The sequence below is a fragment of the Acinonyx jubatus genome, chromosome X, assembly GCF_027475565.1.
Source record: "Acinonyx jubatus isolate Ajub_Pintada_27869175 chromosome X, VMU_Ajub_asm_v1.0, whole genome shotgun sequence".
In the NCBI taxonomy this organism is placed as follows: Eukaryota; Metazoa; Chordata; class Mammalia; order Carnivora; family Felidae; genus Acinonyx; species Acinonyx jubatus.
Window position 1 is genome coordinate 17,910,997 of NC_069389.1, and position 25,249 is coordinate 17,936,245.

Here is a 25,249-nt window from a genome sequence, read left to right on the forward strand (position 1 = left end):
AAGGGTTTTGGAGCTGTGTTACTCATGTCTTTAATTTTCTATACTTTGTGAGTCTTTGACATCTTTGGGCCTAGTGGACCCGCAGGGAGGGCCTCCCAGATTAGCTAATTCCTAGAGACAGTAAATGACTTGCCTTGTAGCGTGCCTTTGAAATGCAAACCAACCTGGGGCACCTGGGTGGTTTAGGTGAGCGGGTGAGCAGGTGAGCGGCAGACTCGATTTTGGCTGAGGTCATGATCTTGCGGTTCATGGTTTCGAGTCCCTCATCGGGCTCCACACTGGCAGTGAGGAGCCTGCTTGGGATTCTCTCTCCTCTCTCTGCCCCTCCCCCATTTAAGAAAAAGAGAGAGAGAGAGAGAGAGAGAGAGAAAGAAAAAAAAAAGAAATGCAAACCAACCAATTCTGCATCCATCCCCTCACCTGCCTCCTTTTCTCAGGCTCCTGCAGTCCAGGACATCATCCACCCAGAACCTAAATCACACCAAGGCCAGGTGCTTGACAACTATAGACCACCACCTGCTGACATTATTTATTATTCAAATTCTACCTTCCTAAGCCTGCCTCAGCTGCTTAACCTGCCTGCCCATTTCTTTTTTTGAAAACCACAATAAAAGACTTTTGTGCATACTTTCCCCTTGCTCCTTCTGCCACCTGACCAACCCCAGTGCTTCCCCATGTGGCCCTGTGTGACATGGCATGCCCCTTCCTCTCAAAAACTGCGAGTAATAAACTGTTCTTTCAAAGCTTTTCTCTGTGTCTGTCATCTTACTATACCTGTTAAAAACAAATCCTGGGTACATTTCCAAACAAGAGTTCGACAGATTTGAATTCCCACTGGGCACTGACAATTTGCCCACCATGTGACCTTGGGAATATTACCTATCCTCTGACAGCTTCCCTGTCCTTGAGTGTAAAACAGAGAAGATTCCTATACCATAAGACTGCTGTAAGGACTGGGGATAATACACATGACGTGAATGTGCACTGAAGAAGCTGTATGGCCAAGGGTGTGAGAAAATCAAGAAATAAAAATCCCCCCAGGGGCGCCTGGGTGACTCAGTTTGTTAAGCATCTGAGTTCGGCTCAGGTCATGATCTCGCGGTTCAAGTTTCAGACCCGCATCAGGCTCTGTGCTGACCGCTCAGAGCCTGGAGCCTGCTTGTGATTCTGTGTCTTCCCCTCTCTCTGCCTCTCCCCCACTTATGCTCTGTCTCTCAAAAATGAATAAACGTTAAAAAAAGTGTTATAAAATCAAAAGAGAAAAAGAAATGAAATCCCCCTTTAGGCTCAGAAGTGAACAGTAGAATACACGGATAGAAAGCCTTTCATATTTATATACCTGTCCTAGTGTTCACTTATGAGCATCAGCAAATCAGGAGATATTTTGTGCGTTGCTATTCTTGCTGCCCAACTGAACAAAGGTTTTCCTCATATTTAATGATGACTGCTGTTCCTGTTAACAAAATAAGAGCTGATAATTAGTCTTTTCAACAAGAGAATTACAGGAGGCATAGTTTATCGCTTTTTCTAGGTCTCAAGAGTCATTTTGACATGCTACACCCACCTTCACTAATTACTTGAGGTAGATAAGCAAATTTATCAAGTAACAGGGCAGAGAGAAAAGAGGTTGGAATTTGAAACCTCTCAGGCCTTGAGACAAATACCTGCTGTGTGACCTTGGGCAAATCACTTAATAGCTCTGAACTTGAGTTTCCTCATCTGTAAAAGGAGACAGAACACCTAGCTAAGAAAGATGTTGAAAAAGATCAGAGATAATGTAAGTAATGAGTCTCATTGGTGGAAGGCCTGGGACTGGAACCCTCCCTAGTCTGAAGGACCTGCCAACAAGTAACAGAGCTCCGCCACAGCCCTCAGCTCTCGAGTTTTCGGCATTTAGCTCTTCTTTCTCTTTCTTCCCTCCCTCTCTCCCTCCTCCTTCCAGGGGATGGATGAATACATTTTTCAGGTTTTGAATTTCCTTCTTCCTCACTGAAATTGCAGCTCACATGGGATTTTACTGCCTGAAACAGAAGACCCCGCACAGCCAAGTAACGAGCAGATGCGCTCGTCTAGCATAAAGACTCAGCTTCAGTTGTCCTCCCGGCCACTGAGGCAGGGCACAGGTTGCGGGATTCACTTGCTTCTGGATAAATGATCTTACCTGTGAGTCCGGCGGGGAGAGATGTAAATGCCCAGGCAAGTCCCATGTTGGGGCGGGCTTTGGCCTGTCTGGAAGCCTTTCTTTCCCCTCAAGCTGTCCGTTCTTGCGGGTCCCCCTGGAAGTCTCCCCAACAAATCTGGCCTTCAGGGATTTCTACTTCCCTGGACATTTGTTGGCCTTTAGTGTTCTGTGACTAAGTTGCCAAGGGTTTTGCATATTTTTGTGACTGAGCCCAGTTTGCCAGTCTGGAATCTCTGGCATGGCTTCTTTGTCTTCCCTCACAGGGCCTTGTACGGGGCCAGGCACCCGAGAAATGCTCAAGAAATTTCTGCTGATTCCATTGACTGATTCTAGTTAAAGCTCCAGATAGTCCTGGATGTTCTTTTAAAAATATTTTTTTAGATTTATGTATTTATGTATGTATGTATGTATTTATTTTAGAGAGACAACTTCTGTGAGCAGAGGAGAGGGGCAGAGGGAGAGAGAGAGAATCTTAAGCAGGCTGTATACTCAACACAGGGCTGGAACCCATGACCCTGGGATCATGACCTGAGCTGAAATCAGGGGTCAGACGCTCAACTGACTGAGCCACCCAGGTGCCCTGATCCTGAAGGTTCTTAATTGAAACAATTGAGTGGGTGCACACCAGAGTATTAAGCGGACTTCCCTGCAGAGTGACTTTTCAGTTAACTAATTTTCACAGCTCTTGAGAAATTATAAAATTTTTTGACATCCTCCTTTTTTATCCCAGTATGACACTCTACCCCAAAACACACTAAGTAATATGCCATAGTTTTAATACAGTTTTAGACAAAGACACATTGACCAATTTCCCTAACACGACAGCTTGTATTCAGAGAACATCAAATGGAACGGTTTTGAGAAGCCGGCTGAGTGCGAGTGAACATTCTGCTTTCTGTATGTGTGCCACGTAGGTAGTATCTTCTATTGCTCTTTAGTCCATGGTTTCCGTAAAGGGCCAGAGAGTAAATAAGCTTCATGGGTCATATCTGTGTTGCAGAGCGACTCAACTCTGACCTTGTAGCATGAAAGCCATCGTAGACAGTATGTAACTGAATGGGGGTGACTTTATTTCAATAAAACGTTATTTACAAAAATAGGCAATGGGCCCGATTTGGCCCATGTGTCCTAGATTGCAAACCCTTGCTTTTGTCTCTTGTAAGCACTCATTATATTTCTCTGTACTTTGAACTTCTTTATTTTGCCATAATTTTTTTCTGAGCTACAACTTTTTTCTTTTCTCTTTAAGATTTTTTAAAAAGTAATTTCTATACCCAATGCGGGGCTTGAACCCACAACCCTGAGATCATGAGTAGCAAGCTCCACTGACTGAGCCAGCCAGGCACCCCGTCTGTGCTACAAATGTGTTTTTCAGTGTAGTTTGAGTGAAAGATAATTGACCTCTCCCAAAAGGTAGAAAAATTAATGCAGAAAATGGCACAGAATGAAGACTGCACCTTCTAATGGGTGATTCACTGGCACCATTTCTCCTACCAATCCTCACCCACTCTCAAGTCTTCCTTATTCCTTTGGTGAGTAAAATAAAACTTCATTTCTTGCATTACATGAACAAACTGTATTTATTTTTAACACCGCAAAAGTGATGACTTTTATAGGCTTGTTTTCATTGTTGAGTTAATACATTTTCTTTCTGCATTTGCATATCTTAGTTTGGGATGGACTGCATCGTAGTTTTCCTATTACAATTAATGGAAGTATTTTTTGGTTTAATGGCTTTTCACTTTGCAATGGAGAGTTCAGGAATGATTTCATGTGGTTAAGTGATGGATAGGTGTAGATCAGGGTAAGTCCCCATTGCCCTCACCTCTGGGGAAATCACCCTTCCAAGGTGGGTGAAGGCTACCCCAGCCGGCAACCAGCAGCCACCACTGCATGCTACTCTGGACCCAGAAGGTGTGAGGAGACTTAGAGAAGAAAGGAAAGCTGGAAGAGGTGGGTCCTGGTGTCATGTTTGTGTGTATGGCCTCTCCCACGTGCACAGGGACCTCTCTCAAGCAGCAAACAGTGTATGGCAGTGATCCTCTCTCCCCAGCTTTCCCTTTCCTGAGTTTGCTATGCTGCTTGAGGCTGGTCCTTGGGTCTCAGTGTTGTCATTTGCAAACCAGAGATAAAAAAAAAAAAATACCTTTGCCATCAAGCACGTAAGTTTACCATGAAGTTAAAATGGGATATGAAAGTGCTACACCTAGGTGATGTATCATTATCATTTGAGCATTTAGAAGGAATTGGGAGCCTGAGAGACCCCCAGACACTAACATCTGAGTTTCCTGAAGCTGCTTTTTAAGAGTGAATGTCTGGAGCTAACTTGCCTGATTTTCCTTGTTCTTATTTCTCCCTTCACTGCTATGGGCCATGGGCTGTAGGTGCTGGGGCTGTAGCATTGAACTTGATGGACATGATTCCTGACTTCATGGAGTTCACAGTCTTAAGAAGTACTATGGAGTCAAGTCCAAAAACTCTTCTGAGAATCCCATCCTAGGAGCCAAAGGCCTGCTAAGATGTGTATGGTGTAACAGCAACAAAATAACATCAACAGCTAATGAGCACATAATATCTACAATATACTGTGATGTCATAATTTGGACAAACGCTTATGCTTTTCTGGCTTTGGAGCAACATGAAATGAGCAGAAAGTAAGGTAGGATGTGCTTTGGAATAAACCTCAGAAGAATCCCATGCTAAGGATCTAAGACCTGACCAAGACCAGCCGGATAGGACCATGAACACGTGGCCATGTTATACTGGGCTCACCAGCGTCTGCTAGCTCTGGTGTGACACACAAGGCCATGGGCACAAGTTTTGCATGAGAACTGTGCTCTACTGGTTTTCAGACTGAGCCTCCACCCCCACCCCCACCCCCAGTGTGACCTATAGTGAAACAAAAGCAGATAAGTAGTAATTGTGTTGAGAATTAATGATATTTGTATCACTGGATAATAAAATCGGTATCATTTCAATAGCATTGGGATCTCAGTTGCCCTTCCCCATGAGGAAAGCAGATTGTCATAATTTAAATTGTTAGCATAATTAAAGAAATCAAAGACCCAGTCATTAACTCAGTCTTTCCAGAGAGACAAATTGCCTTTGATTTTATCCTGCAGAATCTGCTGAAATGGGCATTTTATGTAAACACAAAACTATGAACCAATGGCTCCCTCCGTGGGACTGGAGGACAAAATACCTGGGGGCACTTTCCATCAAAACATGCAGGGAAGAAAAAATCTTTTACCATCTCTTCTGTGGTTGCTAGTAAGCCGAATTCGATCACTTACCCGTGTTCTGTACAATTCCTAGCACCACAGAGAGGAAGTGCTTTTCCCTTTTCCTTAAAAAAAATTCCAGTCAAAACCATCAGCCTCCGTAGGTTGTCTTAATTGCTACTTTGCACTGCACTGGACTGTGACTCTGATTTTTGGCACATGCCGTCATACACAAAGTTCCTAAAATAAAATGCTCCAGGATATCCCAGGAACTCTTAGAGGGCTTTAAAAAGGGACTTGCACACAGAAACAATATCTTTGATGGAGACAATTCAGGCGAGCAGAATGATTATTGCAAAAGAATTACGTGATTCATTGAGACCTTAAAGTGGGTCCGGAGAATCCTTGCCACCTAACTTATCATGGTTTGGAAGAGTTTGATGAGAATCCAGTTTTGATAAAGACAATTGTTTTTTCCTCCCCAAGTGACTATACATTTAAATAGCTAAAACATCTGTTCAGCAGCATAGTAAAACATGTACACTCAGAACGCCTGAGAGAAGAGCCTGCCAAACAATCGGTTGAGAGGGACTTTGCTGGGGGGAGAGCCCCAAGATAAAGCAACCACTGTTTGTTTTGTCTGGTCAGGGGGAAAGCCAAGGCAACCAATATTTTGGGTTTCTTTTATTTCATTTGTGAAGAAATATTTGAGAAAGGGTGGCGAGGGAAGATTTTCTGACGGGATTTTTTAAAGCTGTCTTTTAGTAGAAGAGCAAGAGAACCTTGGATGTCAACGCCTCACAGGTTCTTGAGACCAGCCACCAAACCACAAAAAGTGACTTTCTCTTCCCGTGGCCTCTACGTCCCTCCTGATGGAAGCAGAAATGGGGAGCAGCACGGAGCCTGGAAAAACAGCCAACAGAGGTACTCGAATCGCCCTGGTTGTGTTCATTGGTGGCACTCTGGTGCTGGGCACGATCCTCTTTCTAGGTAAGTGGGGCGGTGAGGCCAGGGAACAGGGCGAGTGCAGTTAAGTGTCCTTGTGCTTTATCCTGGCAAACCTTGTCAGGATGCAGGCGGGGGGTGGGGGGCCGCTTGCACGTGTTAGTAGGTGGTGTGGCCTTAGCTTCTATTAAACATGCAAGTGCGAAAGGGGCCTTTTCTTTAGGACGCGGAATGAATAAATACGCCTAAGCACGAGGCATATAGTCCATAATGTGAAATGGGTATAAAGTGGCTTCCGGTGGCTGGAGGATTTGGTCGTACTGGGCAAACATTTTCTTTACGCGTTACATTTCACATTTAGCAGAATGAATGTTTGTGATTTCATAGTCAGATACTTTCATTTATTTTGTGAGGAGAGACTTTTACATTGTGATCAAAACCATGGTGGAATTTTTTGCCCCTTTGATTTTTGTTAATGTTTGCCTGAACGAATCATGAAATTTAACTAAAAAAAAAAATACAAAGCAGTCTTTAAACATGAACCTTGATGATATTCTTCAGTGCCTTTCTAATCCAGTGACTCTGGTGGGATGAAATGTTAACTCTGCCTTTCTAGTAGATTTAAAAATTAATATGAAGGAAAACAGAGGTTTTCCTTCCAGCATTTGAAAGGTACTGGGATTCAATTATTGTAATGACTCTTGGTGAGAATGATGTACCCAGAGAGCATATGTGATGAAAAGCACATTCCTATGAATAAGAATGAAATGTCTTGGAAAGGGGACACAGGTGTTCTAAAATTGTAGGCATTTTGAGCCCTTGATTATTACCCTTTGTGTTTTTGTCATACAGCCCATACTATTTCATTAGCTTGAAAGGTATATAGGAACAAGCCCTATATTTAGGAGAGTTTAGGTGCAGTCTGAAATACAGCAAGCCTGGAAACATTCTTTGGCTTGTACAGGTTTCAGGAGGCCATGTTTGTTTTGGCAAGGGAAATCAGTGATTAAACTTTAAAAGAGTTAGGGTTATGTGGTTGAAAACTCTGCTAAAAGCAGCCAACCACCTTTCCATGTTTTCTGTGGCTGAAGATTTAGGAAATTAGATAGGTTTATTGCTTTCAATATACAGCTAACCTCCTACTCCTGCAACTGAATTTGTGGCTCTCAAACACTTTTCTGAGATTTCTCGGCACTTGGGATTTAGATGTGTCCTACCCTGAAGTACAAACAGGAGGAAAAATGATACAGGCATGCCAAGGGACTACATAGGATGTGGGAAGTGAGTGCAAAGTTAGACTATTTGTGTTTTGTGAACACTCCTACACTCAAAAATCCCAATGATGATTGCTTATTGAAAAATATGTGCTGTTTTTAACGATGTTACTATTGCTTGAGCATTTTGAAATTCCACCATTATGATTACATTCTGAGGCTGTTCCATATTAGTTGGAATATTCTCCACGGCAGCAAATCTTTGTTCTTTAAGAGGAGATGATTCTTTGGAAACAGTTCTAAAGGTTTTAGAGCATAGTAAAGTTCATGAAGCCAGGCAATGCTATTATGGGTAAGGAGGCCTGCATAAAGCAGAAAAAAAATAACTTTGCAGTGTGCCCAGTAACCTGGCTCTTACTGCAGATTTCTAAGAGCAGTCTGAATGATGTTAGAGAATAAAGGTGTGGCCTCCCGACACTCTCACTACTCAGTGCGGTCCATGGACCAGCAGCATCAGTACCATTTGGGAGCCTGCGCTTCAGCCCAAGACCCACTAATTCAGAATCTGTGTTTTCATAAGATCTCCAGGCGATTCATTTGCAAATTAAAGTTTGAGAAGCATTGCTTTAGCTGACCACGTCCATTTGGATGTATACATTTGGGGATATTTGCTTTAAGATAAATGCACATTCTTTAGTAGCTTTTGTCAAACATCTCTGCACTGTTTCAGCCTTCCTTCAGCCAGACCCTTCTTTACTGCCTAGTCCCCCAGGCTCTGCCAGCCACCTCCACCCTGCACCTAGTGAAGTCCTCGTCTAAAAATATCTAGGGACCTGAAAGGCAATGCTCTGTGTGACAATATTCTGGTTAAGTCCTCTTCTCCTCAAGGTGCTTGCTGGTTGATATTTTTTCTGTCTGTTCAATTTCAGGCACAGGCCTGCAATTTCTAGCTTCCCTCTTTGTATTTTAGGTTCTGGGCTAATCTCTTCCCTAAATCTTAGTCCTTCCACAGTAAGAGCGACTGCCACTGGCCTTGGGGTGGTCTCAGAGAAGCTACAGCAATAGAATTTAAAACAACAGGTATAACCATATGCCAATAATCAGTTTATTTTAAAGTGTCCTTTCTTTTCCTCCTCCCTCACCTCTTCATCCCCACAGTCTCTTTCTCAAATGCAATGGTGGGCAAACTTTTTCTGGAAAGGGTCAGATAATAAATGTTTTCAGCTTTCTGGGCCATACAGTCTCTGTTGCTGCTACTTGACCCTGTCGTGGCAAGAAAGCGACCGCGGACAAATGTGTACACAAATGCGCATGACTGTGTTCTGATATAATTTGATTTCTGAACATTGAAATTTGAATTTCAGATCATTTTATGAAATATTCTTCTTGTGGTTTTTTCCAACCATTAAAACACATAAAAATCATTTTTAGCTCACAGGCTGTACAGAAACTGGCAGGAGACTGGACTTGGCCCCATGGGCCATAGTATGCTGAGCCCCCGCTTTATGGTTCTTCTCATGCTGCCGATATGTGGATGACTCCACTGCATTCTGAGGTCATTTCCACTGGTTACAGAAAAATCTAAAATGAGAAACCAAACTGTTCTTAAATTTTTTTTTAAAGCACCTAACCAGTAAAAAGTAACACTATCATGTTTTATATTAAAAATGTTTTCCTTGTTGTCCTGATGTCTCTCACCTGCACCCTCACATTATCTGGGTTTGTTGATCCTTATTTATTTGTGGGATCTCAACCCTGCATGGATATAATGCTCTTCCTCGAGGGGTGAGGTCTGTCTGCATCTCAATTAATTTAATTTAAACCTCCCTTTTACTCATATTCAGATAAAGATATCTAGTTCTGCTTCCTTAGAGGGTTTGGGTCAAGAATTCTTTTCCATGAAAGTGGTAACTCTTTAAGTACAGCATTTCATTAGCTTTTTTTAAACAAATAAGATAAGGCTAGTATCAAGGTGGTACTGTTTGTAATCATAACAATGTTGCTTATAATAAGGCTTATTTTCTCATTGTAAAAAATAACACAGGCTCATCAAAGAACATTTGGTAAACATATAGAAGTAGACTGAAGGGAAAACGTCCCCCATGGTTCCCTCACCCAGTCCTAAGAAAATATTCCATACTAATGTTTATGCTGCACATTTATATTTTTATCTAACTTTTCTTTGCTCTTTAAAGAAATCAAAACACACCATTATGCTAAGATACTTCTTAAAAATAGGCCCGAGATGTTCCATAGGCAGTTTTCTTGTATCTGTATTGTATCACCAGTAAAAAGGCTGTTTGGAGGATGGCAGCAAAGAACAAAGAAAAAGCAGGCTCCTCTTACAGTGTGGGTTAATAAAGAATACAAATCGTCACACTGACAACAGATGTACAGGTCTTCCATTTGTAGCAGAAATATCGGTACCGCTATGCTTTCTGATCCTGCTTCTCAGTGGACAATGCCACAGAAAGCCTTGGCTACCCTTCACCCTCCACCATCCATCTCCCCACGGTCACATCTCCAAATGATTCCTTATTTCTGCTCACAGAGTACAGCAGTAATGAACCCCCCTTAACTTCCTTAGCTACCAAGAATATTTTTGAAATCTAAACCCACATCTGCTAATGCCCAGGTGCTGCCTGGAGTTGACAAACAGGGCACCCTTCTGTCTTTCTGCAGACATCCATTTAGATAATATTGCCAGCCAGATGGGTGAAATTAAGCTATTGGTGAAAAGCTAATTCCATCTCGCAGGGTTTTGGTTTTGTTTTGTTCTGGTGGAAGTAGTCGGAAGCTTGGCCCACATGCTGCCTCTGTCCAATAGCTATGCTGAGCTAGATGGCTGAATAATATCCAGTGTACTCCCCCAACCCCTTCACAGATCTATGGATAGTTCACAAAAGATTCAGAACTTGAAATGCTAATTTTCTTCTTCCACTCTGGATTTGCTCCCAATGGTATGGTTGGTAAGTTTCACTTTTTTTCCCATCTAAAATGAGAATGTAGTTGTAAACAAAAAGAGTGAAATTCTGAGACTTAAGTCACGGATAATTGGAGATGAAGGAGACTTTAGAGATCAGCTAGCCCAGAGGCCCTCACACCTGAGCCTGCATCACAATCACCTGGGGGGCTTGCAAAAATGCAAATGGCTGGGCCCCACCCCACAGTTTCTGATTCAGGTCAGAGGTGGGGCTCAGTAATTTGCCTTTCTAAAGAGCTGGGGGTGGGCAGTGGATGCCTGGACACCCCACTCTGAGAAGCACTGGTCTAATTGTACCCCCTCATCTTATATTCCAGAGAACCGAATTTCAGAGCAGCCAAGAGGCTCACCAAGGTTACTTAGCTTGTGACCAGAGTCTGGCCCTGAGATAATGAGCCAAGTGGATTTTTCAATTCTGTGTCAATGCTCAGAAGGATGAACTGACATCACGTGTCTAGCATATGTGCCTGACTGTGGGTTACCTGATGGTGCTCTGCTACCAGCCAGTCATTTCTTTATTTTGGTCTGTTTTTTCAGTGAGTCAAGGTTTCTTAAGTCTCCAAGCCAAACAGGAGTACTGCCTGAAGCCGGAATGCATCGAAGCTGGTAAGTCAGTTCTCCCTCCTGTGTCAAGATATAATTATGGTACCTTGGGGAGAGGAAGAGAAAACAGGTGGTATTTTTAGTATTCTGTTGGCTTGAGGTTTACCATGTACAAAATGCAAGTTTGATGAAATTGAAAGTTTACTTTCGAGTCTCAGTGTGAAGTTGTGGAGCGCAGGTTTCCTGTTTTCGTTTTCTTGGCGGAAAAACAGCTGTGCGGTGTTCCAAGTCATTGTATGGAAATCGGGCAGGGCTTTAGAAGGCCCGACGGCCTTTCTTAAGACCCGAACAGAGAGACCATCGGCATTCCTTGGGCCTCAGCTCGATACATGTCCCTACTTACATAAGCAGTCTCTCTGAATCATTTGGTCAGTGGGTCTGACCTGTCAGCCTCCGAGCAGGAACCCTCTGTAAATCTGTGCTTCCGCAGTCGCAGTCACGCAGAATCACTTCAGGGCCTGGCGAGTCAAGCTTTTTTTGAGGTGACTGGGCCATGTATCAGTGGGAGCTCCACAGTGAATATGAGGGTTTCAAGTTGCCTCAGTTTTGCCACAGCTATTATATTCCGTCTGTAGGGAAGAGGGTTAGGGTCTAGATTTGCAGGGCCCAGAGTCCAGCCTCCCACCCCCCCCCCCCCCGACCCCGTTCTTTAAGTGGCAGGAACACTAATTTATTTTCCAAGGGGAAAGTCATAAGGAGGAATTAAGTACATGGCCCTTCCACTTCCTCTTGTTCTTAAGAGATTAATGAATTAATTTGCCAAATATTTACTGCAAGTCAGGCCCTGAGGTAGCAGTGAAGGTGAATGACCAGGTAGGGGAAGAAAGACCATCAATACACACGAGGTGATCACTGTGCAAGAAAAATACCGACTGGTGGTAATGTTATGCAGAAAATCAAAATATTAAAGTAGGACACTGTGATAGCAAGTGACAGGATGGCTAGACTGAAAAGTCTGAGAAAGTAATGCTGAAGTGACCCTGAATGATGAGAAGGGACGTGCTGTGGGAAGATCGAGGAAAGGGCTTTCCAGGTATGGGGAACAGCTGGGGCAAAGGTCCCAGAGCAGAAGAGCTTACTGGGTGAAGGGGAAGAGGGCAGGTGATGAGGGTCAGTGGGGAACCCAGGTGCCAGTGATTGTGGGGTTGTCCTAAGTGTACTCAAAAGCCTCCGGAAGGTTTTGAGGAAGAGACATGATCTTATAAGCATTTAAAAAGATCTCAGCGGAGTCTCTCTGGGTGGTGAAGAGACCATAGGGAGCAAGATGGAAGAAGGTCGTCAGGCAAGAGCTTATTTCAGTAAGCCAGAGGAGAGGTGAGGCTGTCTTGAATTCTGAGATGGAAGGGCACAGTGTACAGGGTTTAGGCGCCAGAGGGCTGTGAAAGGATTTGATGTGCGTTGTGAGAAAAGGCAGAGAATCAAGGTAATGCTTAAATTTTTAGAGGTGGCAGTGATTGAGATGGAGAAGATTCAGGTGAAAGAGCTTTTCGATTCAGCGGCCTTATACAAAGGTAATGGATTAGACAATTATGTTATTTTTTTTGTCCTATTCTTGATCGATCGATATATATCTTTTAACCAGGCATTGTGTTAAGAGACCTACAGGTGCCATGTCATAAAATCTTCATTAGAACCTGGTGATGTCGGTGCTATCACCAGGCCCAACTAGAGATGAGGATATGGAGGCTTCCAGAAGCTAAATAACTTGCCCAGGGTCACCTCCTGAATTAGCAGGCTGGCTTCATGTCTGTTTGCTCTCCATCATTGCTTTGGTGCCCTAAGGCCGTGCCATGAAACTCTTTGGCCTTGGTCCTGTCTTGCTCTTTTTTCACGATACTATAGACCTACTAGTGTGAGGTGACTAGACAGTTGTTTCAGCTTCCTGATCTCATCCCAGGAATGGCAAGAACGATTTGGGAATTCCCACGCCCTTTCCTGTTTCCACCTTGAGCAGCTAACCTAGAGTTTTCCCAGCGGAGAGAAGATGACCTAGAGTAGAGTGGGGCACCAGGTGGGGCTGTCAGAAATCAGATTTTAGTCTTCATGTCACCTTGTGCTTTTGCTGTGGTACAGTCCTTGCAGATGTGTGAGAATGAAATTTTTCAACTAAAAACTTTTCATTTTGAGTTTAGGCAACTTTTTGTATGGACAGCCACTTACTGCATGTGTTTTATCTCTATTTACACATCGTAATAATGCAAGAGGAAAACTTACAGAATGACATTTGATAATGTCGCCTCCTGCCAGCTAGTGTGTTTTGCCTGGCTGTTCTGTTTTTAATTTTCACGTTGGCGAATGGCTTTATAATATTGAAAAAATTATTGATTTTTCTGTTTCTGTGACGAAAGCCTCACCAAGGATACATCCTTTTCAGTGTAACATGAGCTTCACTGTGCTTAGGGGCCTGCAAAACAGCTGTTAAGTATACACTGAATAAATGTGGCCCAAGGAAGTTCTCAAATGAGAAAAGGTGGGAAGGTTTGGGGCCCAAGTGCATGGGCAAGGGGGGGGAGGTGCCCTAGTGGGTGCGTGCGTGGGCGGGACCTGTGTGGGGGTGCGTGCGTGCGTGCGTGGGTGAGGGAGGGGGCCCGCGCGGGTGCGTGCTTGCACGTGTGTGGGCGATGGAGGAGGGGCTGCCTGCGAACAAGGGCAAGTGAGGGGACCTGCGTGGGTGTGTGTCTGGGGGGTGGGGGGTGGTGCCACGTGTGTGAGCTCTGCACGATGGAAGACAAAAGTGACTGATCACCTTCTGGACCTTTTCTGAACGGGTGCCACCCCCTTCTGAGATATCTGCTGTCTTTAGTTCTCTTTTCCTCCTCTTCTCCATATCCTCTTCTCCTAGTCCCGCTTTCAAATTAAGAGGTGGAGAAAGATGTCAAGGAAAGGGCATATTAATCATGGATAAGGGCAGACAGGCTGACTTGAGTTTGAAGCATGATGTGGCCACTTAAAAGCCACATGATCTTGGGCTAATTACATAAACATCCTAAGCCTCTTGTTCACCCTCTGTGAAATGGGACTACTGGTTTTTACTTAGAATACTAGTTGTGAGAATAGAAGAAAAACAATGGCGGCAGTTGTAGAAGTAATCCGGGTCCACAATGTGTAATTCTTAACCCCAGACCCAGAGAACATTTTAACTGTCAGTTTGCAAGACTGGACCTGATCTCAGTTCTTGGGATGGCAAAAGTAGATCTTAATTCATGTCAGGCTGTTGTGGGTGTTGTTTATCCCATTTTGGAAAATATGCATGTATTTCTTGTGGAATTATTAATGTGCTTGATTCAGGAGTGCCACTCCAGAATATTGCTGGGGGTAGTAAATTATCTGTGGTTATATGCACTGTATTAGTTTTGGAAAATCTGAAAATCTATGATCTCTGAAACCTATCTTACCTCAATAGTTTCAGATAAATAGGGAATGGTAATAGCAAAAAATTATATGTATGGTTGCCAGCTTTAGCTACATATGTACAATCAGGATGCTCAGTTAAATTTGCATTGCAGACAGATAACAACTGCTATTTTTTTTGGTACATGTCCCCTGAGATACTTGGTACGTACCTAAAGTATAAATGCGGTCATTGATCTGAAATTCAAATTTCACTAGGCATTTTGTATTTTATTTGGCAACTGTATTTATTTGGCAGTATGCCTGACACTACTCTAAACACTTAATGTGTATTTACTCATTTAATTCTGATGAAGATCCTGTGGCAGTCATCCCTTTTTACAGATGAGGAAACTGAGAGGTTAAGTAACCTGCCCAAGGTTACATAGTCTTTTTTTTTTTTTAACGTTTATTTATTTTTTGAGAAGGAGGCAGCGAGCACATGTGGATGAGGGGTGGATAGAGAGGGAGAAAGAGTCCCAAGCAGGCTCCACACCGATCACAGAGCACAATGTGGGTCTTGATCCCATAAACTGTGAGATTACAACCTGAGTGGAAATGAAGAGTCAGATGCTTAACCAACTGAGCTACCCAGGCACCCTATGTTACATAGCTCGTGCATGATGTTGCTGGCATTTATTTATTTATTAAAAAAATTTTTTTTAATGTTTAGCTCTGAGACAGAGAGCATGAGTGGGGGAGGGGCAGAGAGAGAGAGAGAGGGAGACACAGAATCAGAAGCAGGCTCCAGGCCCTGAGCTGTCAGCACAGAGCCCTACGTGGGGCTTGAACTCACAGACTGTGAGATCATGACCTGAGCCAAAGTCGGTCGCTCAACCGACTGAGCCACCCAGGTGCCCCTGATGTTGCTGGCATTTAATCCCAGGTAGTCTGGCTCCAGATGATGCTGTACTGAAAAGGTCTGTTCCTGGCACAGAGGAAATGCTCATTATTAAGGATTTCATTATTACCGCCACCACCTTCTGTCTTAAGCCTTGATTAAACTTGAAAACTCAGGCTGGTATGTGGGGTGTGATGCTTCCACCTCTACATAAACACTAGTAAGAGACCACATAGTCATTTGCCTTATATGCAATAACTAAAGAGAATACATAGCCTGGCCTTTCACAGCTTTCTTTGATCATCATGTTTCTTTTATTAAAACAAGACTGCTTGGGTTTTCTCCATGGAACTGAGCAGGGGAAAAGGAGTTGTGGTGTCTTGACAACTGTGGTCCCCCTGAAGTCTCAGTTGTCCTGCAGAAAGCACAGCCCTGTGCCCAGCTGTGAATTCTGAATGATGGATTAGGAGGTTGAAACTAGAGTTTTCCTACTCAGTGGGCTGACTTCCAAATTCTGTGTGAGTGATGTATTCCCCCACCTTAGGTCAGGGGCTGAGGTCAGAGTGGATCCTGCAGTTTTGGTAGGTACCTGCACGAATACTGAGAAGATGGGAGAGAATACGTTTGAGGCTGGGGGCAGAGGGAGGTTTGGGAAGGTGGCCAGAAAGCAGTGTGCTTATGTGAATAAAAATGTTTGTGAAGGTTCTTGTGTGTGACTATAAATATTGTGTGGCACTGAAACTTGTATAATCGATGTCACTGGGGTGTCATGTAGCAGATTTATTCTGCAGCTATATAGCCAGAATCATCATGAATACAAACTGAAATAAAGATCTTGTATGTTCTAGCTTATTTGCATATTTATTAATGATAAAGTAGTAGCAGTAAGTAAAAATGTAATTGGAGACCACTGAATTAATTCTGGAAGATGAAAATATTAAACCAGTTTTAAATTTATCAAACTTCTAAACCAGTTTTTTTCTTTGTCTTTTTTGGGGGGGAAGGGGTGAAGTGCTGGGGATTTTGAAGTCCTACAGAAACTAGGATATTAGTATATCATTCACTTTATTGAGGACAAAAAGCTGTTGAAAATTATGGCAAGTCTAGGCCAGAGAAATATCTAGCCTTAGGGTTTTTTTTGTTTAATTTTTTAAATTATTTTTTAATTGACATCCAAGTTAGCATATAGGGAAGTGATGATTTCAGGAGTAGATTGCTTAATGCCCTTTACCCATTTAGCCCATCCCCCCTGCCATACCCCTCCAGTAACCCTCTGTTTGTTCTCCCTCCCTGTTTTTATATTAGTTTTCCTTCCCTTCCCTTATGTTCATCTGTTTTGTATCTTTAAGTCCTCATGAGTGAAGTCATGATATTTGTCTTTCTGTGACTAATTTCGCTTAGCATAATACCCTTTAGTTCCATCCACGTAGTTGCAAATGGCAAGATTTCATTCTTTTTGATTTCCGAGTAACACTCCATAGTATATATATACCACATCTTCTTTATCCATTCATCTATTGATGGACATTTGGGCCCTTTCCATACTTTGGCTATTGTTGATAGTGCTGCTATAAACATTGGGGTGCATGTGTCCCTTTGAAACAGCATCCCTGTATCCCTTGGATAAATGCCTGGTAGTGCAATTGCTGGGTGGTAGGGTAGTTCCATTTTTAATTTTTTGAGGAACCTCCATACTGTTTTCCAGAGTGGCTGCACCAGCTTGCATTCCCACCAACAATGCAAAAGAGATCCTCTTTCTCCGCATCCTCGCCACCATCTGTTGCCTGAGTTGTTCATGTTAGCCATTCTGACAGGTGGGAGGTGGTATTCTCACTGTGGTTTTGATTTGTATTTCCCTGCTAATGAGTGATGTTGAGCTTTTTCATGTGTCTGTTAGTCATCTGGATGTCTTCTTTGGAGAAGTGTCTATTCATGTCTTTTGCCCATTTCTTCACTGGAGTTTTTGTTTTTTGGGTGTGGAGTTTGCTAAGTTCTTTATAGATTTTGGATACTAACCCTTTATCTGATATGCCATTTGCAAATATCTCCTCCCATTCTGTCAGTGGCCTTTTAGTTTTGCTGATTGTTTCCTTGGCTGTGCAGAAGCTTTTTATCTTGATGAGGTCCCAGTAGTTCATTTTTGTTTTTGTTTCCCTTACCTCTGGAGATGTGTTGAGAAATTGCTGCTCTAGCCTTAGGTTTAAACCTGGAGGACACATGTAGCAAACTGATAATTGGCATATATAAATTTATGCAGATTATTCTTTTTTGGGGCAATTCCTTCTTATTTAGCTGAAAAGTCATTGGGTTTTATTAGTTCAAATAAATATACTCTGCCATTAATTAAAGTATGAAAATTACCCAGAATGTCATCTTTCCAATGTCATTGAAATATTGGCCACTTTGTGTTTTAAATCAGTGCATATCTTTGTGTTAGAGTGGTAGCCAGCAGCTGTGTGACAGAAGAGAGTTGGAGTTCTGTATTAGGAGTTTTGGAACCTTCTCATGTTTTAACGAAAGATTTTTTTAAAGCTCATGGATACATATTTAAGTATGCACATACTTCCTATCTATTGACTATGTTTCACGTGTAATTGTATGTGGGCTTATGAAAGAGGAAGAAATGGTAAATCAGTCTATTGTGTCTTTCTGTTAACACAAATACTCAGTTCTGTCCTGTTTCCTGGGCAAGAAGGGCCCTGCCCTCATTTACACTGCCCCACTTTGCCTTCCTCTGGCCGTGCCTCTCCCTGAATCCAGGGCCAAGTCAGCAGTCATATCCTTTTATAACCCAGAATTCCCTGCTAAACGGCCCTGAGCCTCCCTGCAGGGCCCATGGGGATCTCTTCCAGGAGTTCATTCCTCTGAGAGCTACATTGTATATCCAGGGGCTCAAGAATGCATACCTGGCTTTCCAAGTCTTTATGAAGGTATATTGTAAATACATCTTTTAGAGATTTAGATATGACCTGTGGGCCTCTGTTTCACTTAGCCTTCACTGTGGAACAAACTACCCCCAAACCTTAGCGTCCTGAAACATGAGTGATTTACTATTTCTTATGCTTCCGTGGGTTCATTGGGAGTTTCTCTGTTGCTGTTGCCTATGCTCGTTCATACAGCTGTATTCAGCTGGAGGGTCATCTGGCCTGGAAGGTTCCTGATGGCTTCAGTCTGCTGATTTGGTTAGTTTCTGTGTGGCCTCACCTCCTTTAGGAGGCTTTGTCATAGGGCTCCATTCAAAGGGAATTAACATGGAAGGTACAAGGCCCTTTTAAGGCCTAGCTTTGAAACTCAAAAACAGTCACTCTGCTATATTCTGGTGGTCACAGTAAGTCACAAGGCCAACCTAGATTCCTGACAGGGGAAGTAGATCCTATCACTTGATGGAATGAGTCACAAAATCACGCTGCAAAAAGAGGAGAGGGATGGAAGGAAATGTTGCACACATCTTTGCAGACAGTATACCAAAGGCTCCGTTTGTATTCATGTCCCATGGCCCACAGATGTTAGGGGCAGTGCTGCAAAAACCATAAATACCACCAAGCTTTTACCTACTCAATCTGATTATGGTAATTTCATATCGTGAAGTTGATTTGGGGACTCATTTGAGAGGAAAAGTAAAAGCCAAGGCTTGGAAGCTGGTTCATGTGAAATTGTTGTTTAATTTGGAAGAGAATAGTACATAGTGTTCAGTGCTTGTCATTAATCCTATGATTTTCTTTTTAAATAGCTGCTGCTATCTTGAGTAAGGTAAATCTCTCTGTGGACCCTTGTGATAATTTCTTCCGGTTCGCTTGTGATGGCTGGATACAGAATAATCCAATTCCTGAAGATATGCCAAGCTATGGGGTTTACCCTTGGCTGAGACATAACGTTGACCTCAAGTTGAAGGGTAAGTTTCTACTGGGGTTTGGTGATGTACTTTTTAGAGAGCAGTACTTGACAAGAAAAACACAGTTTTGGATTTGAAGCATGCCTGCTTACTTTTTAACTAAATTCATTTCCAAGGTTTTTAAAAACAAAATATTGAAAGGAAAATAGTAGGATTTCATCCTCCCACACCTCATACACAAACCTTCGCACAGGCTTCATTACATTTGCATTCGGTAATAGTAAGTTCTGCTGAAGGGTAAATAGCATTTCATGGAGACTGGGAGCAAAGGAATGGTTAATGAAAGTTATTTTATATCAATATACTTATTTGTCTCTTGTGTTCAGAGCAAACTTCATCACTTGCTCATTTGCGTCCTGGATTTTCATGGCTACAAGATGTACTTAACACCTCATTGTCTTTTGAGAACTCTGGATGACCTTGTGTTGGCCATATTGTTCCTGTTAACTTCTGAGTTGGCTCTGGGGGGACTTTATTTTCTCCCATGGCCTCTGTAGCAACAACAGGTTCACACACACGTACTCACATATGTGTACATACACATAGCTATGTGTGCATGCATACACACACTTCAAAAATTGGAAAAGTCTTTTACTAGAGGTACTTCTCTTCATATTAGATCTATTTTTTTATTCTGAGCTATTGGAGAAAGGCACTTTGGGATGGAAGTAGGGAGATTTCAAGGCTAGATAAGGTAATTGTTTTGAGAAGACAAAGATAGGTATGTTTTTTTCCTCTCTTGATAACTGTGAGTTATGCCATATAAGACCTAGAATTTCTGAGACATTATAAGAATCATCATTTTTCTTTCTACTTGATCTCCATTTCCCCAATATTTTAAGTACATGAAAATGAAATGTATCAATTTATATATACATTTTAACACGTCACTATTGGTACAATAATTAGATACCTGTTGTCAGAAGTAAGGAAAAATGTGCTTAAGTCTCACAACTAAGTATAAATCATATACACTTAAATTTTTTAGGCGGGCTTTATCTTTTCATAAACTAGAATAAAAGAGATTTTTCAAGAATGTCACTTATCCCCTAACCCAACAGGTGAGGTTCCTGTAGTACAGAATGATAAATAACACCTTGAGAAATGAATTTACTTACTTTTCTGTATAATATTAACTTACGTTGGTCATTCACCTACCATTCTTGCCTATTTCCTGTTTCCTTTCTTTGGCTTTTCCTCCTAGACAGAGAGATGTGTGCACAGTTGTGTGCATAGACACACATACAATCATGCACGCAGAAATGACAGTGAAAGACAAGAAAAAGATAAGATTTGCCATAGATGATCCTTATATGTTAATTAGAGCCAGAAGATTTCTATCTTCAGGGCATGAAGCAATTACAATAATTTAAAGCACTTCCTGGGGATGTCTTAATGTAAAAATCAAATTCAGTACTGATATGCTTTTTTAGGAGGATACTGTATATGAGATCCTTGAGCATTCATAGAAATAAGACCAAATTGTTGAGAACGGCACAAGGGTTTTTTTTTTTTTTGCTTGCTTCTTTTAAAAATGAAGAATTTGACTTCTAAGCTCTTCTGGGAAAAGAAAAAGGAACAAAAATTAAAAGCAAAAAGTAAGAAAGTTGCTCATAAATCCACCCCTAGAAATGATGACTAATGAAGTAATTGGGTATACATCTTTCCAGATTCTTTCTTTTCCACTTGTGGGTATATATGCAAAACCTCATGTACATACCCATCTATTTAAAAACTTAGCTAATGGATCCTGAGAAACTTAACAGAAGACCATGGGGGAGGGGAAGGAAAAAAAAAAAAAAAGGTTAGAGAGGAAGGAAGCCAAAACATAAGAGACTCTTAAAAACTGAGAACAAACTGAGGGTTGATGGGGGGTAGGAGGGAGGGGAGGGTGGGTGATGGGTATTGAGGAGGGCACCTGTTGGGAGGAGCAGTGGGTGTTGTATGGAAACCAATTTGACAATAAATTTCATATTTAAAAAAACTTAGCTAATAAATGAAATAAGTCAGAGAAAGACAGATGTCATATGTTTTCACTCATATATGGAACTTGAGAAACTTAACAAAAGACCATTGGGGAAAGGGGAAGAATGGTTTCAAACAGAGAGGGAGGGAGGCAAACTGTAAGAGACTCTTACATATGGAGAACAAACTGAGGGTTGATTGGGGGGGGGGGTGGTGGCGGGGAAGAGGGGAAAATGGATTTTGGGCATTGAGGAGGCACTTATTGGATGAGCACTGGGTATTGTATGTAAGCGATGAATCTCGGGGATCTACCCCTGAAACCAAGAGCACATTGTATACACTATATATTAGCCAAGTTGACAATAAATTATATTTAAAAATAAAAAATTAAATAAAAACTTAGCTAATATTATGAATACTACTGTGTCACGTGCTTTAACACTATAGTAAACATACATAACACTATAGTAACAATTCCATTTCGAATACACATGGATATTTGTGTTGAAAGAGTATTCACAGTTTAATTTTTGCATACAGCCAAGTTGCCCTTAGAAAGTTATTTCTAGGTCTTTATATATTTGCTTCCTGCTTTAAATGGTAACTCCTTTCCATCAACTGTTTTATGTTTGTTTGTTTGTTTTTTGAGGTATGAAGTAGAGGTCAGCAAACTGGCCTGTGGGCCAAATCCAGTCCACTGCCTATTTTTATAAATAAAATTTCATTAGGAGACAGTATCTCCATTCACTTATGTGTTGTCAAAGGCTGTTTTTGCACTACAGCGGCAGAATTGAATAGTTGGTACAGAGACCATATGACCATGTGACCTGCAGCCCTAAAATATTTACTCTCTGACCGTTATGGAAAAAGTTTGCCAACTCCTGATGCCTGTTGTAAAGCTTTGATATATCCATATGGGACCTTATTAGAATGGGCTTATTAATTAATAGCTTTTTGGTGGCTTCTTTGGAATTTTTTAGGTAGGTAATCATAAACTTAAGAAATAATTATACTTTCTGTCTCTCCCATTCCTTTTACTGTATTGGCTAGAGCCTCCAGAACAGAGTTGAATAATAGCAGTGATAATGGGTATAGTTTTCTTATTCCTCGTTTGGTGGCTAATGCCCTCAGTATTCCCCCCTCCAACCCCCAATTATATTTTTCTTTCTTTTGAATAGGTATTCTTTATTGTGTTCTGTTACTCTTAGTTTGCAAGAAGGCATTGTTCAAGAAAAAGGTGTCTTCACTATTTATGGAGAGAATCAGATGGAGTATCTCTTTAACCTCTCTAGATTTTCTTACACTGAATTAACCTTAGAATCTTGTAATAAATATTACCTATGAATGGTTTATTATTTTTCTTTTAAGACATTGCTGAAGTTGAATAGGCTGCTATTTCGTTTCATACACTCGTGTCTATATTTATGATTCAGATTGGTCTGCGACTTTTGTGTGCTAGGTTTGTCACATTCTCTTATCAAAATCGTGCTGGCCTTTTGAAACGAAATGGGAGGCTTCCCATATATTTCTCTGCTCTGTTAAAGACCCAACCAGATAAATCCCAACTTACTCTGTGACAAGCACTGTAAAGGATGAACTCAAAAATTGATCATTGGGGCTCTTGCTTTAAGTGCCAAGAAGGAGTGCAAATAGTCAATTAGGTTTTCTTTAAAAATTAGTATCATCTTGTACCAGATGTATGTGTTTTATATATAAAATACGTCTTCTTTACACTTTTTAATTTTGAAGTAATTCAAACTAAGATAAAAGTTGAAAGCATGGCATAAGAACTTCCATATACCCTTTATGCAGATTCTTTGGTAGTTACCATTTTGCTACATTTGCATTATTATTCTTTCATTCTGTCAATATGTATATTATCTCTTTGTCTCTAACTGTACACCTATACATAATAGTGAGACTATACCTATAAAAGTAGAAACAGATTTATAGATATTTTTGTGATTTTGCAAGTATGTTGCAGATGATTACATATTATTAAAGTGTTTAAATGGAACTTTTCAAATGTCAGATGTGCTGACAAGTCTTGCTTTTTTAAACCTCTGATCTTTAAATTCTATCTGTGTCCCTTTGTATACTGTATGTATCTATGTATCTCACAGTCTGTCTACCCATCCATCCAACTGTCCAGGTAATACAAGCTCATCGTATACCAACTATAAGTGAATAACAAGAAACAAATAACATAGGATTTCACTTACATGTGGAGTCTGAAGACCAAATGAACAAATCCCCAAAACAGATTCCTATATACTGAGAATAAATGGGTGGTTGCCAGAGCAGAGGGGCAGGAGGGGAAAGGCAGAATAGATGAAAGGTACAAACTTCCAGTTGTAAAATAAGTTGCAGAATTGAAAAACACAGCATAGGGAATACGGTCAATAATATTGTAATAACGTATGGTGACTACACTTATCATGGTGAGCACCCAGTAATGTACAGAATTGTTGAATCACTATGTCGTACACCTGAAACTAAGGTAACATTGTATACCAATTATTTTTGAATAATAAAAACAACAAAATAAAAATTAGTCGAAAAGAAGAACCTATGTAAAATCCCACCACCGATAACTTTTTAAATGCAAATATACATACAAAGTTATATGTATATGTGAAAAGAGATCATAGATTGTTTTTATAATTTCCTTTTATTGGACTTGTTAACATCTTTTCATGTCCATAAAAAGAGATCTTTACCATCCTTTGCCATGACTGCTTTATACGGATATACTGTCATTGATTCAGTCAATTCCTGTGTTTCCGTTTGGATTATTTCCAGATTTTTGTCCTCACTGTAAGCCCCTCAGCATGAGCATTGAAGCTGCAGAGCTGGATTCGAATCCTAGTTACTTTTCATTTCTCCTCTGTGTCACCTGTGGCCGATTACTTAATTCTCCTAGCTCAGTTTTCTTACCTTTCAAATGGAGATAAGAGAATCTTTTTCATAGGGTTTGTGAGGACTAGAGGAGGTGACCCTTATAAATTACACTTCATCCCAGTCAAGTTCCTGGCATATAGCAGGTCCTCAGTAAATGTTTGTACTCTCTGCTTCCATTTTTGTCTCACAGCTAGTTCTAAGGCTCATGAAGTAATGTCTTCCAAATGCTTTACGCTTTATTCTGGTCTTATTATTTGTAAATATCATGTGCTTTCAAAAATATTGAATACTGTCTAGATATTTTCCTCACCCTTGATAAAAAGAGAGAACATCCAAAAATAAAACCCAATACCACCAATCAAAAGAATACCATTTTCTTACGGCTGATAGAGAACACAGAGATACGGCTGTCCAATTTGTGAAATAAAATGGATTTGACAGACCTGGCTGATGAAAAATTGCCCTCTATTGAAGTCAGCAACCTGGCTCCGTGAATTTTTTCTTTAAATGGCATATAAGACTCAGATTTCTACTTGGAAGATAAAATTATTTCGTATTCTCTCCAAGAAGCAGGGTTGTTTTTTTTTTTTTTTTTTTTAAGGCTGAATATAGTCATGTGTTTGGATGTCTCAAAATTTCCTTCCTACAAAACTTCCCAAATTTGTCTTCTTGTGACCATGAAGATGACACAGCAATGTGTTGCTTATGAACGAGCAGATGAAAATTTTGCAAATGAGCGCTTATGAAACATGAGGCAATAAGTGAGATAGAACACTTGTGTCAAACAGAAGACAGATGACTCAAGGTAGAGCCAGCTCATCTCTATTATGGAATAGCAATCTTTGCCACTATTTTGTAAAGAAATGCAGTATATTATTATGTTCCAGCAAGACAGCATCAGCAGAACAATAAGATGAAGTAGGGTCTATGCATTAATGAGCAGAGAAAGATGATTGTGATTCATAGATGGGTTATTTATTTGTAAATATCTGCTGCCTGAGATTCAAGTGGTTCTCATAATTAAATACCCCCCCAATCATGTTTTTGCTGTAATGATCCTAGCCAAATCATCTTCTAAAGATAATAGAAAGCTGAAAACTTGAGCACCTGTA

The 25,249-nt window shown here is 41.1% G+C and overlaps 1 protein-coding gene and 1 long non-coding RNA gene across 3 annotated transcripts in view; one reads left to right on the plus strand and one right to left on the minus strand.

The window, feature by feature from the left end:
• Positions 1–545: 545 nt before the first annotated feature.
• The window catches only part of PHEX (phosphate regulating endopeptidase X-linked), a 223,280-nt gene continuing 198,576 nt past the window's right edge, over positions 546–25,249 (plus strand). Inside the window, exons 1-4 of one of the 2 annotated variants that reach the window (XM_053202160.1) lie at positions 546–3,714; positions 4,567–6,393; positions 11,083–11,151; positions 19,110–19,271. In XM_053202160.1, coding sequence (XP_053058135.1) covers positions 6,276–6,393; positions 11,083–11,151; positions 19,110–19,271 — 349 coding nt within the window. In that variant the 5' untranslated portion in view covers positions 546–3,714; positions 4,567–6,275. Of the gene's footprint in view, positions 6,394–11,082; positions 11,152–19,109; positions 19,272–25,249 lie in introns of both variants that reach the window. The other variant, XM_027054518.2, reaches the window with a different exon arrangement.
• Positions 7,988–24,691, minus strand: LOC113597704 (uncharacterized). The gene is made up of 4 exons (XR_003418488.2): positions 24,581–24,691; positions 11,294–11,717; positions 11,028–11,194; positions 7,988–9,143 (listed from the first exon to the last, which is right to left on the minus strand). It is a non-coding gene; the product is annotated as an uncharacterized LOC113597704 (long non-coding RNA).